Source organism: Coturnix japonica, chromosome 34 (genome assembly GCF_054131305.1).
Source record: "Coturnix japonica strain WE chromosome 34, WE-NBRP24, whole genome shotgun sequence".
Classification (NCBI taxonomy): Eukaryota; Metazoa; Chordata; class Aves; order Galliformes; family Phasianidae; genus Coturnix; species Coturnix japonica.
In genome coordinates this window covers 6,199,376-6,215,486 of record NC_140696.1, presented here as the reverse complement: position 1 = coordinate 6,215,486, position 16,111 = coordinate 6,199,376, and the positions used below count along the sequence as shown (strand labels likewise).

Sequence of the window (16,111 nt, the reverse complement as noted above, 5' to 3'; positions counted from 1 at the left end):
AGCATTCCTGTGATAGGGCTGGAGCTGCAGCACCATTGGGATGCCAGGAGGGATGAAAGAAAAGGGGATGGAAAGGAGAAGGGAATGGGATGGTGGCTGAGGAACAGCACAGGGCTGTGCTGGGAGTGCCTGCTCCCACTGGTGGTGATTCAAGCACGGGGTGGATTAGGGCATCCCAGCATCATGTCAGGCAATTAATCCAAGTCAGCACAGCCATGGGCACACCCTGCTCCTCCTCCATCCCCAAAAGGATGCTGTGAGCTCAGCGAGCATCTCCATGACTCAGATGCAGAATTTGGGGAGCATCCCTGGTGCAGGGCATCCCCCAGGAAGATTTTTGGTGCTGGTGGCCGTGCAGCCCCCCCAGCTGCTGCCTCCCCCAGGCACAATGGCGCATTGTGGGGCCGGCTTTCATGCAGGGCCAGGGAATGGCAGCGTGGGGGAAAGGCCGCCGGAGGAGCCGGAAAGTTGCTGTTGGATGTTGTTCAGAGGCCTCTGCACAGTGGGAGGGAGCCGGGTGCGGAAAGCAAACAGCGGAAAGTGCTGACTGCAGGGACGGCCCTGGCACCCCCAGCACCACCTGCAGCAATGCTTGGGCAGGAGGACTGAGACTCTTATGCTGTGAACTGGTCCTAATTCCCCCGTTATTCTGTGTACGTCCCTTGCTGTCTCTGGTGGGCACTGCAGGGCTCGGCTGAGCATCGCAGCACTGCTTTCAGGTTCCAGCTCTGTCCTTACTCCTATCCCTCTCCATGGCATTCTCTATATTCTTCCCTCCCATCACCTCCTTACATCTCTTTTTTCCTAGCTCAGAGATTTCTAGAGAGCCCTTCCCTTCATTCAGTCCTCGCTAATTTCAGTTCCTCTTTCAGTCTATCTTCTTTCCCTCAAGCACCCGTTCAAATATTTCAAGACAGCAACCCAAACCAGGCTGCTTTGCTCTCCGGCCCCTATTTCAAGCACCGTTCTCAGTGCCTTGTGTCTGCTTCTGAGTGTGAGAAGCTGCCTTCATCCCACTCATCTACAGCACTGCTGGCTGTAGCTCCCAGCCAAACTCTGCATCTGAGAGCTGATGAAGAGCAGAGTTGGAGTGTTGCTCCATCTGCCAGCCCCAGTGCTGCTGGGGGAGCTGGGGACATTCACTGCTCTCTAAAGTTTCCATAGTGAGCAGCCCAGGTGTTCAGGGGCTTCCCCAGCAGCCACCAGCGGGTATTTATAGAGCAAGCATTGAAGTGTGGTCCCCAGGTTGTGCACGCCATAAGGGGACAAGTTTGCTGGGTTGGTGAGTGGCAGTGCTCACCCACCCATCCTTCAGCCCTCCCCCAAACTTCTTGCTTCCTGCATGCCTGCAAGCCAAGTGTTGCTATAAATGGAGCTGTTATAAATATTCCTCCTCCTGGATTCATCGCTTGCATCCTGATGCAATGTACATCGATGACTTGTTTGCTCTTCTTGGTGCTAAACCCATCTGATGCCTGCATTTGTGGATGCAAATCCACTTTGATGCCCATTTGCCTGAACTGGTGCTTCAACATTGACTGTCCCCATCACAGGACCTCAGCCCTATGGATAAGCAGCATCTCCTGGTGTGAAAAACCCTTCCAGTTGCCCAGTCCACTGTCACCTGGACCTGGAAAGTGAAGGCAACGTAAGAGCAAATTCACAAAGCAGCACACGGGGACCGAGCGCTATGAATTATTCTTCTTTTAATTCCACATGGTTTAAAATACAATATGAAATAAGGCTACAGTATATAAAAAACTCTCCAGCAAAATGATGTGCCAGCATCAGCAATTAAAACAAAACCAACCCCTTCCTTCTTTAAGTATTCAATGGAGGAGGGGCATTTTTTTGTATCCTTTGGAAACAACACCACCACAGCACACGGACACACACACACACCGCTACATCTCTATGCTACCTCAGCTCAGTTTGTAAAAAGCACCTGCTTTTTTTTTTTCCTTGGTTCTGTTTCATTTGTTTTTTATTTTTTTAATCTTGCTTTTAAAGTTCTTTTTTTTATTTTTTTTTATTTTTTATTTTTTTTCCCCCCGCTTTTAAAAAATATAAATTATATGAAAATACACGTTGGAAAATAGTCGAACGGCACAATATAACAATCTCTTCTTTTTTTCTCTCTTCTTCTATCTTTATCAGCTTAAAAACAACAAAAAAACAACAGATTCCCATCTGTAAAAACAAAACGTTTAACGACAAACAACGACGACTTTTTTTTTCTCTAGTTGGTTTCTTTTTATACTGAGGCAGTTAATTCCTGGACAGATTCTATTATAACATAAATGCACACATAGATTCATCATTTATTTAGACCTCTTTGGAATGTAGACAACAGCTCGCGGATGCTGGATAGACCCCGCCAGAGAGCAGAGCATGCTGAGGAACCCAACGCTTGTGATGCTCACAGCAATGTGGCGGTCAGGCCCTAAAGCTCTGCAGAAAAGCCCTCCAGAAGGCAACGAGGCAGAAAGTGGAGATGCTTCCTACAGCCCCTGCATTGCTTGGTGCTTACTGGGATTGCTTTGTGGAGTGGGTGCTGGTTTGGGAATAGGGGAAGAGGTTAAACTGTGTGATATCTTCTGGTTCTCGCTGAACCACTCTCTGGTTCAATGGGCGCGGTGGGGACGGTTTGGGGTTGGACATGGTGACCTCGTGAGCTTTTTTGACCTTAATGGTTCTATCACTTCTCCAAAGTGATCACATTCTGAGTGACCATGCCTGGAACTGGATGGTTGTAAAGTGTAGATAAATGGATCTGCACTTGCATACATCTCTGCACAGGTTGTGGTCATCATACACAGAGATGGAGGATAGATCTAGGCAAACATGCTTGCTTTTTTCCAGCATTTTACACCTCTTACTGAGGCCCCTTTCCCCTGATCTTTGAAATGACCCATTCTTTGGGAAATGCACCTTAAAAAGCCATTGGGAAAGGAAGGTCACCACAGTGCAGAGAGCTGTGCTCCCCAGGCTGGGGGTCAAATAGGACACAGCGGGTGAAGGGGATGTGCCCCACTGGGGTCAGACACCAAGAACAGCAGATCAGGAGCAGGACAAAGAAAACACTCCAAATCAATCACTGGAGATGTTCCAGAACAAGACAAACCCATCCAATTCCTGAGTGTCACCTGTATCTGCCAAGGCTGGAGCTCACTGTTACACAGAGCAGCCAGCAGAGGAGCAAGTCCCATCCCTGGCAGATCCCTCTCAAACCCATCCTGCTGGTTCAGCACGTGTGTGTGAGTTCACCAGACTTTCATGGCCTTGAAGAACAGGAGGTCACACCTCCCTCTCCAATAGTCAATGAGCAGTTACAAAAGTGGGAAAAAAAAGAAACAAAAATAAATCCACACATTTCCAGTGTATAAACAGCACACAGCCCTCTCTGGGATGGTCTCTATAATGGGAATAAAGAGTTGAAGAGAACAGCAAACTGGGAGATGAGGGATTTGGCCTGCTGGAATGATGGGTTCGGTACCCAAAACTCTGACTCCTACCATCAGAGTGAAATGTTATCCCTGTTTTCTGCTTGAAAAAGGCACTTCAGCTGCAGCAGGGCCAAGCAGGAGGCATTTCCTAGGGCACAGTGTGATACCACAGGCAGGAGATGGGAGCTTGGCCACTTGACTGCATGTGGGGGCTGGAAGGGATTCTGTTAGCAAAGCACACTTTGCAGTGAAATGCAAGAAAGCAACCCCAAAAACCTAAGAAAATCACTGAGAGCTAAAACCCTAATGAGCTGCCATGCAATGTTGGGGTGTCCTTTCACTAAACCCCTGCCACCTATTTCTGTGCCATTGTGCCTTGCCCCCCTTTGCCCAGCAGCTGCAGCAACCATTCCCTCTGCCCCTTGATGAGCTGGTCCCTGCTGGGTGAAGTCCTCACTGCAGCTCCAGTACATGCACTGCCCTTCCTCCCCTCCAGCTCAGAGCTGCTTTCCCCACTTGCCCAAGGAACCCATCTATCTTTCACCTCCCAGCAGTTAGTGAAGGGGTGGGCCACCCCTCCTTTGGTGCACACACCTTTCACCATCCTTCCATCCTATTTTCTTTCCTTTCCATCTGTCCTGCTACTTTTTGCACATGCTCAGTGGGACAACGTGCAGCCCCAACACTGTGAGCATACCCAACATCCTCCCTTACCTACACCTCCATCTGCACCCCCTCCAGCAGCTCTCCTGAAAGCTGCCCTCCTCTTCCCCCTGGCAGTGCCTCTGGGTGAATGCAGCTGCACAAGACACTCAGACGGACAAGTAACACACAAAAAAAGCTACTTTTGGTTCAAATGCATAATACTGTCTTTAAAAATAAAACATCCAACAGCTCTCTGGGGCAAACGCCCCGATCCTACAGCCAGATCTGCATGGATTCTGCCCTGGGGTCACCTCCAGGAATGTTAATTTTTACCACTGAGTCCCTTCTGTCACACTGAGTCCAGCCCTGCGCTGTCTTTGCCCAGCAGAGTGGGATTCACTCCTTTATGGGTAAATGGGGTTGAAAAGCTCCAACACATGGAAGCAGCCCCCCAGAACCGACTCTGCTGTGCTCCTGCACTCGGTCAAGCACAAGACGTGTCACCCACCCCACCACCAACAGTCATGTGCTTCATGTTAATCACACTCTGACACGGTTTGCAGATCAGGCTCACAAGGGGCAGTAAAGACCCCATTTGCAAAGGCCAATTTCCCTTCTGCGGGTGCCCAGGCTGGCTAAGACATACAGCAATAAAGACAGAGCTGCTCAAAACAGGAAGGAAGAAACATTTCCTTTTTGTTTTTCAATATTTTCCTGATTTTTTTTCCCCTCTCCAACTTCTACAGCGTTCATTTACTGCAGTCAAAATATGGGGATTTCTCCCCTGTCCCCTCCAAAAATTGAGAGAGTTTCTGAAAGCACCAAAGTGTTCCTCATAGAATGGCCTGGGTTGAAAAGGACCACAGTGATCATCCGGTTTCAACCACCCTGTGGGGTCACCAACAACCAGACCTGGCTGCCCAGATCCACATCCAGCCTGGAGCAAAAACTCCATTGGGAAAACACAAAAGGCATTTTTCACTGCAAAAAATCTCGGTACGCTTTGGAAACTCACTGTCAGCGCAAGGAGCAGATGGAAGCGAGAGACCAATTTTGAACAGCAACAACAAGAAAGCACTGTTGGAAATCTCACCCAGCTTTAGCAGCACTTAGCAGAACGGAGCGCTGGGGCTGCGGGTGGGAGCAGAGACCCCCAACTGGCAGCAGCAGATCTGGGGCTCCATCACATCCCACCCAGACAGCACAGACTGCAGCGCTGCCCTTCTCCTGTGGGGTCTACAGAAACCATTTTCTCTTTTTTCTCGCTGTGATAAAACTCTGCTGGCATAACAGAAACAAACACACACGGTATTGCAATACTGAGACCATCTTAGAGCTTAAGACTATTTAAAAAATTAAAAAAAATTAAAAAATACTGGCACAAAATTTAATAAAATAAAAACTTTAACAATTTTTTTTGTTGTTTTTTTTTTTTTCTTTTAAAAAAAAGAGTCATGATCCCTCCTAGAAAAAAAAGATCCGTCCTTTGTATAAAAGAAGACAACGGACAGAAAGGCGATGCGACAAGAACAACAACCAGTTCTTGGGTTTTTTCCTATCTTGCCCCTCCCCAAAGCAGGAAGTTTCACCCACTTTTGTTTTCCCTCCCCCCACCCTCCCACCCCCCCCAAAAAAAGCAAGTTTGAAGCCCTCGGATCCTTAGGAATACTATCATTTCCTGAACTGTCAGCTTGTTGTGCCAGCAGCACAATAACCAAAGGGATCCATTTCTTAATATCTTTTCTATCCAGCAAGGGACGGGGAGGTTTTTCTGTTTGCTTTTTTTTTCTTTCTTTTTTTTTTTTCTTTTTAAAGTGAGCTACATTTTTCTGGCTTTCTTAAAACTCAGAATCTCACCCCCCAAAAAAGCCTGTCCTGGAGCTCTCAGCAAACAAAGGGCTCATCCTTCTCCCAACCAAACTTCTGAGGTTATTCCAACGTGAAGTTTGACTCACCCACCGCCCTCTCTCCCGACATCCTCAAAGCATTGAATCTGAGTTGCTCTCTAACAAAAAAACAAAAAAAAATTAAAAAAAAGAAAAAAAAAATTATAATAAATGAAGTCCCATAAACTCTTCAGAATTCACTCATCAGCATCTGGCTTGACGTCCAGCATGGCATGCAGCTCCTCTGGTGTGTAGCCCAGCAGGCTCTGCAGGTCGCAGACGAAGCGGTAGACGTAGCGCTTGCCGGCTGTCTTGTGGATGATGTTCTTGTCATAATAGTAACGCAGACCACGGCTCAGCTTCTCATAGTTCATCTTGGGCTTGTTTTTCCTCTTGCCCCACCGTCTGGCCACCTAGAAGAGGAGTGGGGAGAGTCAGAGGGGATGGACATCATGGGGATGAGAAGTCTTTCTGGCTTGACTGGGCAGCCCTTGGACACATAAAAGCCATTAAAGCTTGGGACAACCAAGCTGTTCAGCAGCAAAGCACTGAGGAGGATTCCATAAGGACACACAAGTCCTGGGGGTACACCAGAACCAGGGGATGTGGCATTTGGGAATATGGTCATTGGGCATGGTGGGGTGGACGGGGGTTAGACTGGGGACCTGAGGGGTTTTTCCCAACCTTAGTGATTGTGCTATTCTATGAAGGAAGGAGATGAGAGTTATCTTAAATATCTCAGCAGCATTTGGGCTCTGGCACTATACCTCATCTGGATCAGAAAGCTTGAACTCCCAGCCATCGCCCGTCCAGCTGATGAAGGACTGACAGGACTTGTCAGTGAGCAGCTCCAGCAGGAATTGCCACAGTTGGATGGGTCCACTGCCTGGAAAGACAAAGGAAACACCAGACATAAATGCCAGCAAATCACAGCCCCTTCTATCCCAGCCTGGGGTGGGAGGATTCACATGTAAATGGTGCTCACCACAAATAAAATGAAACCTTCTGCCAATAAAAAAAGAAAGGCATCAGTGGCTGCAGGGTAAAACCTCAGACAATCTAAGAGTTAAATCCTGCAGGTAAAAGAACTTCCATTGCAGTCAGAGCTGAATATTCGCGCACTGGAATGCTTCACTCTTAGTTACATAAATAGGATTATTTTTCTGGCACCCAAACAGCAAGCAGTGCTGCCTTGGCACGAGAGCATCACCAGCCCCTGTGTGCCAAAAAGCTCCTGGCCATTGCATGAACTCCAGCAGACTCCTGCTTCCCGACCTTGACTCTTTGCTCCGCGGCTGTTTATGGAGATAAAGGGGACCCAGGTATGAAAATTATTTGGCCTCTCTCCAGAGCGTGTTGCTGCAGGCTTGCAGAGATTGGGCAGGGGCTGGCGGGTTTGGCAGAGTTCCGCTTCCACCAGAGCAGCTGGAGAGGCAAGAGCATCCCTCACTGTGGATATTCAGCCTCTCTTTCTATCTCTGTGACTCCCAATTTGGTGTGGGTGCTAATTTTGGCCAACAGCAATTTGTCTTGCGGCGCTGAGCTCAACACACCTAATGAGCAGTAGCTGGTGCACTGCATTGAGACTGCGGCTTCGCAGCCTGGTTTTGGCTGGATTCACGGTGTGTGTGGAGTGATGTAAGAATTATCTCTTCTTTGCAGTTGTGTCCCAATCAAAGGTAGAGGAGAAGCCCTCAAGCCAAAACTCTTTCATGAGCAACTTTAAACGTGGCCGCACCCAAAACACTGCGCTTAGCTCTGGGAGAGATTTTGACATGTTGTAAATGGAGCTTAGAAAATCTCAGCAATAATAATGACAATAATAATAATAAACAGAGCCAGAGGTTAGAGGAAATGATTTATCACCCCTGAAAAACTGCGCAGTCTGGATGAGGATGGCAGGCAGGACGGGGCAAACCCGGCGCTGACAGCAGTGAGCACAAGCTTCAAGCAGGGGGAAAAAAAAGTTATTTCCTCAGAATAAAGAGATGGAGTGCAGCCTGTTTCCATGAATGACAATGGAGGCTGTCAGAGCTGTGGCTGTGGGATAACGCACAGAGGGATGAGAGGGGTGTTCCCCTATTCCACAGTGTTTCAGATGACTCAAAGCAGACGGGCTGCTGGCAAGCAGGAAATGACAGAGCTGGCTTTGGGACAGGAGCGCTGGGATCAGGGAATCACTGCTCCCCATTCAGCCCTCCCCAAAGGGGAATCAGAAAGAAATCCCAAGGAATTGCTCCAGGTTTGTGGGATCTCCTCCCAAACCATGTGGCACAAAGGAGCATCTCATCCCTACTGTCCCTATCCAGCCCAAGAAAAAGCAGAGGGCTCACTGCATCACCCCAGACGTAAATGAGAAGAAGACTCTTGGCAGGAGATGCTGCAGCCTCGTGTCCTCAGCAGCAGCTTGCCAAGACCTCCAGGAGGGATGGAGTCACAGCAAAGTGAAGGAGGAAATTCAGATCACGCCTTCACCTCTCATCCGAAACAGAACATCCAAAGCCTGGCCCAAACCAGCCCCACATCTTGAAGTTGTGGCCTATTTACAGCACCAGGCTTTGTGCACAGGGGAATCAATGTGCAAATGGGTGCTCCAGGCTGCATGGGATAGGGCAAGTGAGGACAGGCAGGGACCAACTCTCTAGTTACATCTGACTTTATACATGTAAGAGTGCACCCAGTGCCCAAACCAGAACAACAGTGCTAGGACACAAGACTGCAGAACAGCCACCTTCACCATCCTGCTTAGACAAATAATAAGAACTTTTTCTCACTCCTTCCCCAGAATAAAACAGATGGAAACCTATTGCTCGGACACTAGGTTCCAGGCAACTGCCCTCTAAATATCCCTGGGTGAATTTCAAGGTGTGGGGGACGTGATGCAAAGAGCGTCACCGTACCTGAGCCAGGGGCCAGCACAGCTCACATTCCAGGCTTGCCTTTCAGCTGCCAGCTGGCACCGGATGGTGCTGGGAAACCCAGCAATTTATCACCCACTTGCAGCAAACAAGGTAGGCTCCTTGCTGCAGCACTGGGAGCTGCTCAGCTGGGTATTTTGGGATTCTGAAGGAAGCGGTGTCATCCGGCGGCTTGTGCCTTGGAAAAGGGATTCCCGAGGTCTATTCCTAGCTGCCTGCGGGACACGCGTAAAACCCCAAATTCCTCTGTTGTTGGACAAGCAATTATGTCAAGAATGTGTTTACCGCACAGCTCGCAGGCATGTCTCAGCTCCTATAAACACACCCTGCCGGAGGGGAGGGGGCAGAGGCCCTGCAGATGGGGCATGATGGTGAGACGTCAGCGAGGCAGGCACTGCACATGGCAGGAACCAAACCCAGCACGTGTGCGAGACTGCAGGGCCCAAAGAGCATGGGGAGACCACAGGAGTCAGGGCAGAAGAGAGAACAATCAGGGCACAGGTGCTGGGGAGATCTGTGTATGGTCTACTTGGACGAAACAGCTGTAATCAGAGCTGAAATGAGTTCCTTTTGCATGCTCTGCAGAAAAGCAAGGAGCTAAAAGGTGTTCTTGTGGCCCTCAGCTTGTACAGAGATGTCCACACACCCTCAACACATCCCCAGTACTACTGTGATGTGTGTGATGTTTCTGGGCTTGTCTATGTGCCCTGTCCCTCACTGCCTTCTTCTCATCCCCATCCACTATAGGAAATACTCACTGAGACATCTGGTCCAGATAGCTCTGGACCACTCGAGTACCCCTGCAGCCCAGTAGGACTGGAGATCCCCTACTAACATCCCACTCTGTGGTTCCAGAGATGGATTTATATCATAGTGCCCAGTCTCCAACATTCATCCATGTTTTCTGCTCCAGCACACCCACAGTGGGCACTGCCCACTGATGCCAGCAGTATCCCACCACCTGTGCAGACACTGCATGGCAACGCCCGGCTCTCAGTGCATCACTCTCACCGTCTCAAGCTTGTTTCACACCCTCACCCCTTTCAACGGCCTCTGTTTGAAAGGAGAGAAACAAAACAAAAAAAGCTTCAAAAAAAGGAAAAAGGAAAAAAAAAAAAAGGGCACCTATGCTGCTCACTCTGTGGTTTGTGGTTCACACCAAACAAAACAGTTGGACATAGAAACATTTCCAAAACAGCCTTAGCCTTGGTGATGTGCCCACCCTACGCCACCCTCACCAATGGCATTGCAGGCACAGGAGTCCAACAGTCCTATTGCTGAGTCAGGACTGTGGGACCATCGCTGCCTGCCTTGCCTCCCCCACAGCCCTTGCTCAGCCTGGCGCAGCCACAGCATCACCAAGGACTTGTTTTATGCAGGCAGCAGGACACCAAAGTGCAGATGGATACATCTCCAAAAAGCAATCAGAGTGGGGAAAGACACAGAAAGCTATTTCTTGCCACACGCTTTTTGTGCTGCTTGCAGAGCAGCCCCTCTGCTGCTGCTCTGCCATCCCCTCCTGGCTGCTGGGCAGAGCAGAGCTGCTGTCACGCTCGAGCAGTGTAGCGTGGGGCTGATTTCACTGTCATTTGCACATGTCTGGCAGGTGGGGCAGGAGCACTGAAGCAGCCCCACAGCCCACCCTACTGCTCCCCACCCTGCAACATGATGCTGCTGAGCCCCTACACAGCAGGAGATGCTGCTGGTGACATTAAGTCACCCCGCAAGGGCAGGCAAAGCATGGGACTGAAAGTGACCAAGAACCATCTGCATCTCCAAACTCCCCTAAACCAAGATACTGGCAGCTACAAATGCTCACACAGACAGGATGCAGGAAGGAAGGATGCTGATGTTTCTAGGAAAGCAACTGCACAGGATCTGGATGCCAAGGACAGACACCCAGCATGTCTGGAGCAGAGCAGGTTTGTGCTGGTGTGTTTTGGATGCCCACATCTGTGAGCTTACAGGCTCGAAGCTGGAGGCCAGCAGCAGAGTAAGAAGAAGGAAAGAAGTAGCACACAAACTCTCTTGAAAGACACCCACTTTCTTTGGCATCAACTCGACTTTCTGCAAAACAGCAGCTGCGTGCTTTCACTTCTGTCTCACTGATAAGCATCGCACAGAAACGGAGGCTGTCGAAGGCATGGATTCATCTGCACCACAGATGGTCTGGACGGGTTGGATGGGTTCACAGGGCACATTTGGGCCATTATCAACACAGTGCCATGAATGCTGATAGCAGAGCCCAGGGCTGGAGCCAGGGCATGATCGTTAGCTTTACTAAAGAGGTGCTGGGTGCTCAGGAGATAGCATCTCATCCCTGCACTGCTTCTGTCTTCTCTAAGGGCAGGGTGATAACAAAGATAGCATCAATCTGCTGCTAAGAGAGACAGTCAGAGACAGTCAGGGTGTGTGTGATACTAGCTGGGGCAAGGACATTAACGCCTTCCTTGCTGAGATTGCTTGTAAAGGCTTCAGCAACTTCCTAACCTGCCCCATATGAAAGGAAAATTTACAAAGGCAATCCTAGCCTTGCAGCCAAGGCATCAGGTGTGCTGTGCAGTCACCTCACCCTGCTCATCCCTCTCTCCTCCTCCTTCTTCCCCCCAGGCCCAAGGGAATCTCTCTGCTCTGCTGGTTCAGCTCTCAGGAGCAACAGCTCAGTGCATCACAGCTCAGTGCTGCAGGCAGCACCGTGAGACGGAAAGCCCCGGCTTGCTCAGATGGTGCTGAGGTCCTATGTGGCACAAAGCAAACACCACAGCTCGGCTATGAACTCATGCAGGTGCTTCGGGTGCTCAAGAAAAGCTGAAAGCAATTCAGCCTGGAGCAGCAAGAGGTAGAAGAGGTAGAAGACCTGAACCTTTACTGGACCTGCACCAGCAGGAGATCAGCAGCACAAGTAGGTCAGAGCAGTGGAAAATAAATATAGGGCAGAAAGGCTGAAGACCACTGTGGTCAAGCCCACAGCACAGGCAGCACACTGCCTTAAGCCCAGTCTTAAGGTGTGTGTTCTGTTTTCGTTTCCTAGGTCACTTCATAAAAGAATAAAACCTGGCTTATAGCAAGGCTCGAGTTGGCCAAACTCCAGAGAACTTGCCCTCCCTCCAGCTATGGAAACTGAAGTTCACCAACTCCGGAGCAGTTACATTTCTCCTTCAAAAAAAAAAAAAAGATAAGAAAATTGCATCAATTTCTATCTGAGCAACCATGGCAACTTGTTAAATTAGGTCAAGATGTGGGGGCAGATAACACGGCTCTGAAAAGCTGCTTGTGAGCTGGGTGAGGAACACATCAAACGCAAATGGTGCTTCCGTCAAAATGCACCTTCTCAGCGAAGCACGCGCCTCCCAGGGCAGATACCATCAGAGATTGCTGCTGCTGTGATAAGGCTGTGCCACCTCCCAGGGCCACCAGCAAAACAGGCCTATGCTGATAGAGCCAAGCAATATTGGCAGGCTCCTAACACAAACCTAAATGTGGTATTCTACACCAAGGCACCATGGCACATCTGCTGGGCACTGCCCTGGCTGGTGATGGGGTGCTGGTGTTGGTGCGTGCTCCAGGCATGCTATGGGGGAGACCTTGAAAGCTGTTGGACCATGGGCTGGAAGTCAACTGCTCTGCTCTTTTGGAGGCTCCACCTCCAGAGCTGATCTGTAGAGGACCCAGACTTCAAGTTCCTCCGCTCTAGCCACCAGATAGTACTTCCTCCCCTGAGTAAAGTAAAAGTCAAGTGAAGCAAAGCAAAAACATGAAGCCAGAACTTCTCTCTGAGTCCCCACCATCCCTTCTCAGACGGCCAATGAGAGGTGCTGCACTTCTCCATGGCCAGCCTTGATATATTTATTTATTCTGAAATAAGCTGCTACAGAACAGTTTTGAGAGGGCCAAGTTCTCCTATGGTTTCTCATACATCACGTTCTCACTCGCTCTCACCGTGACCTGCTTTCACAGCAACCTGGCTTGGCCTTGCACCCATGCTAGGCTCCCCCTACACAGGAAATGCAAGGTGCTGACAGGTCAATAGGCATTAAAAAGGGATGAAGGACATCCCTAGAGTCACCCGTCTGCAAAGCTTGTCAGATCCTTCCCCATAGTAAATGCAGGCAGGGGCAGTTTCAGCTCTGAGTCACTGCTCAGCAGCCTTATGGAGAAAGCAACACTCCAACCAAAGGATGTCCAAGTGATCGGTGTTCCTGGAAATCTCTACTTTTCCTCTCTGTTTAAAGTTCTTCAAGTAAAGCAATGAAAAAACTTATTGATCATGTCAGAGAGTTTGGGCCAAGGGATTATCTTCCCAGCTCAAAGAGGGCTTTGAAATGAGGCAAGGGAAAAAGTTATGCAGAGAAAAGCATTTGGAAGTGTGCTCTGGCACTGCATAAACCAAAGCTCCACTTTCCCTGTGGCAAGAGCCCAAGGACACACTTTGGGGTGCTAATACTCCTTGGCCAAGCACCGGGTCCAACCCCAGCTTTGGCTCCTTGCTGCAGAGGGAGCTGCGAGTGCAGCCTCTCCGCTTCCATGAGCAATAGCAAACATGGAGAGAAATGTCCCTCGCCAGCAGCCAAGCTCCTGCCCAGGCAATGGGTGCCCTACACACTTCCACAGCCCCAGTGGAAGGTGTTATCAGAAGAAATAAGGAAGAAAGAAGAGCAAGTAGCACTCCTGGGCTCTTTTCTTAGGAACACCAGTTTCTGCAGCTGGGCCAGAGCCCCTCCTCCCACTCACGCCTCTCCCCACCGCATCCCCCAGCAAAAGCCATTCAGGAATAGCAGAGCACACTTTGATTTTGCATAGACCTGCTCAAAACAAGCTCATTCAGCAAGGCCGAGTTGAGCTTTCTTTCTAACTAAAGCTATAGCAACAAACCACTTCCTTTTTTACACATTGCTCCTAAAATTATCTCTCCACCTCTCCTCCCCTCCGCATTCACCCCCAGCAAAAACTCACTATCAGCCTGAAGACGAGCTGTGTGTGGGAGGAGATTTCAGGGACAGTCACAACTCCAGGATCTGCTCTGAATCTTTTGATGATCTGTATCTGCACAACTATTTCCACTGCTTGGCTCCTCCAGGCCACAGCTGCTACCAGCTGGGGAGGAGGGATCAGTGTGAGCCAAGGGAAGAGCAGGCAGGAGACTGCCCTGAAATGTTACCTGTCTAACAGGGAAATGACATTGCACAGGACAACTGGAAAGGATTACCTCGATATTGGCTTGAAGCCTGATCCTATGTTTCTCTCCATGAAGAAAGGAGGTGGCCAGATTGCAGGGGGACTATCGTGTAAAAAAAACATGGTTCCCATGGTCTATCACCTTCTCATCTCTCTCATTGCAGGGAATGGAAAATGCTTGGATCCGCTTTGGCAGTATCCCATCCCTGTCTCGCACCAGCACAAAAAGAAAAACAAAGGTCCTTCCTCCCTGCTGAAAGGGGATAAGATCATTCTGCATCATGCATAGCAATGCTGAAACACAGCCAGTCCTGCCTGAGGTGGGAAACCACAAGCAAGAGGCCAGTACACTGCATGAAAATGGCAGTGGGGAAACCAGGGCTCTCTTTGCATTCTCAACAAAGCTCACCAGACTCCAGCTCCTACCAAAGTCAACAGGAGGCATCCAGTGCAAACAACACACAAGTGCCCAGTACTCAGATTCTCCATGAGGATCAAAGTGCCTATGCCCAAAGGATACAGCCTTGGGCTGACCCCATAAACCCTCACTCAAAGCAACCCAGAGACCCTGGAAGCTCTGCCCTCTCCTGATGCAGAGGCTCTCCACGAAATGCTGAGCACAGAGGTGCTTTCTGAGAACTGTGATCCTACCTGTGTAGCCAGCAAGGGCAGCTGCAGGAATGACAGGCTTGTCCTTGTTCATGTCAGCCCGATCTCGAACATAGTCCTTGAAGGTGCCCTTGGGTTTGTGGTTGGGCAGGGCGGCGGGATAGTCCTCCGAGTCAAAGCTATCGTAGGAGGGGACGCGCTGCAGGCTCTGGAAGGAGGACTGGCTGCTCCAGGACTGCGTCAGGCGGTCACAGCTGTCGTAGCTCTCTATGCTCTCAAAGGAGTCCTGACCACCCAGTTTACCTGGTGAGAAGGAAGGCAATGTGAGAGGTGCCTGGCCAACACAGGGATGCTCTCAGTCATTGTGGTCATGAGAAGGATGCTTTGCTTGCCTGCAACAAAGCAGCCAGGCAAATATTGCTATTGGGCTGTGCCTCACTATACAATTCCAATCCAATGACTGAAATGAGCATGTCTTCGTTACCTTTGTAATTCCCATATTAAAACTGCCAGTCCTATGTAAGCACTGCTCACGCTTATTCAAGGGCAGTGGACACCTGTCTTCTTTACTTCTCATGGTTCCTACAAAACTATACAGCAGCCTTTTATTGCCATATGTTACAATCGACTTCCACCCCCAAATCCCCAAACAGCAGCGATTTGATGGAGGAAGGGAGCAAAAGGCTGAGAGCTCAAACAGCTATTTTTCCAGTTCTGGTAAGGTGAGCACAGCTGGGTTGTATCAAGGCTACTCTCCGGGGTATTTTTAGTAATGACCAGAACATGATAGGCCAGATCCTCAGCAGCACTATGCTGATTTACACCCGCTAGGAACAGCACAAGTATACCCTCTGTACTTAAAGCAGCGAGCTAAAAAAAGGATACAAAGAACAAACTGAAATTGCTCTCTCTGATCTCCCTCACACTGCTGATTGCTCAACATCTTTACTGACAAACTGAGAGCATAACAGGATCATTCAAGTTCACTTACTTCCCAAACCGGGCTAAAAACAGCTGCTGGGATTGTGCAAGAACTCCTGGAGAAATTTCCATTGGCAGAGCTACCCGCGGCTCAGGCCCAGATAGTAAATCACAGGGGAATGGGATCGTGGAAGGATGCTGGCACGCTCCCCCAGATATTTGTTGTGTTGTAGTTTGAAGAGCACTTGCTGCAGAAAGACTTAACTACTGTGGGTGCAGAGCTATGCCAAAAAGGCAGCTCTGCCCTAACTGCTGGCCTCAGCAACAGGCATCTCCCTCTTCATCCCATAAAGATGCTTCATCTTCAAATAAAGGAACAGGTCTTACAAGCCTGGGGTTTCCAGCTTAGGCTCAGCTTCTCCTTAGCATGACTTCATGAGACTCAGTGTAGCCTGACATCCATCATTCCCCCTTGGATACCTTGCTTGTTACTTTTAATGAGTCCAAGTTT

The 16,111-nt window shown here is 49.5% G+C and overlaps 1 protein-coding gene across 4 annotated transcripts in view; it reads right to left on the bottom strand.

The window, feature by feature from the left end:
• Positions 1-2,292: 2,292 nt before the first annotated feature.
• Positions 2,293-16,111, bottom strand: part of ETS1 (ETS proto-oncogene 1, transcription factor) — a 64,548-nt gene continuing 50,729 nt past the window's right edge. For all 4 annotated transcript variants that reach the window (XM_015884071.3, XM_015884070.3, XM_085526070.1 and 1 more), the window contains 3 exons: positions 14,722-14,982; positions 6,745-6,863; positions 2,293-6,390 (listed from right to left, as the gene is read on the bottom strand). In XM_015884071.3, coding sequence (XP_015739557.1) covers positions 6,175-6,390; positions 6,745-6,863; positions 14,722-14,982 — 596 coding nt within the window. In that variant the 3' untranslated portion in view covers positions 2,293-6,174. The remainder of the gene's footprint in view (positions 6,391-6,744; positions 6,864-14,721; positions 14,983-16,111) is intronic.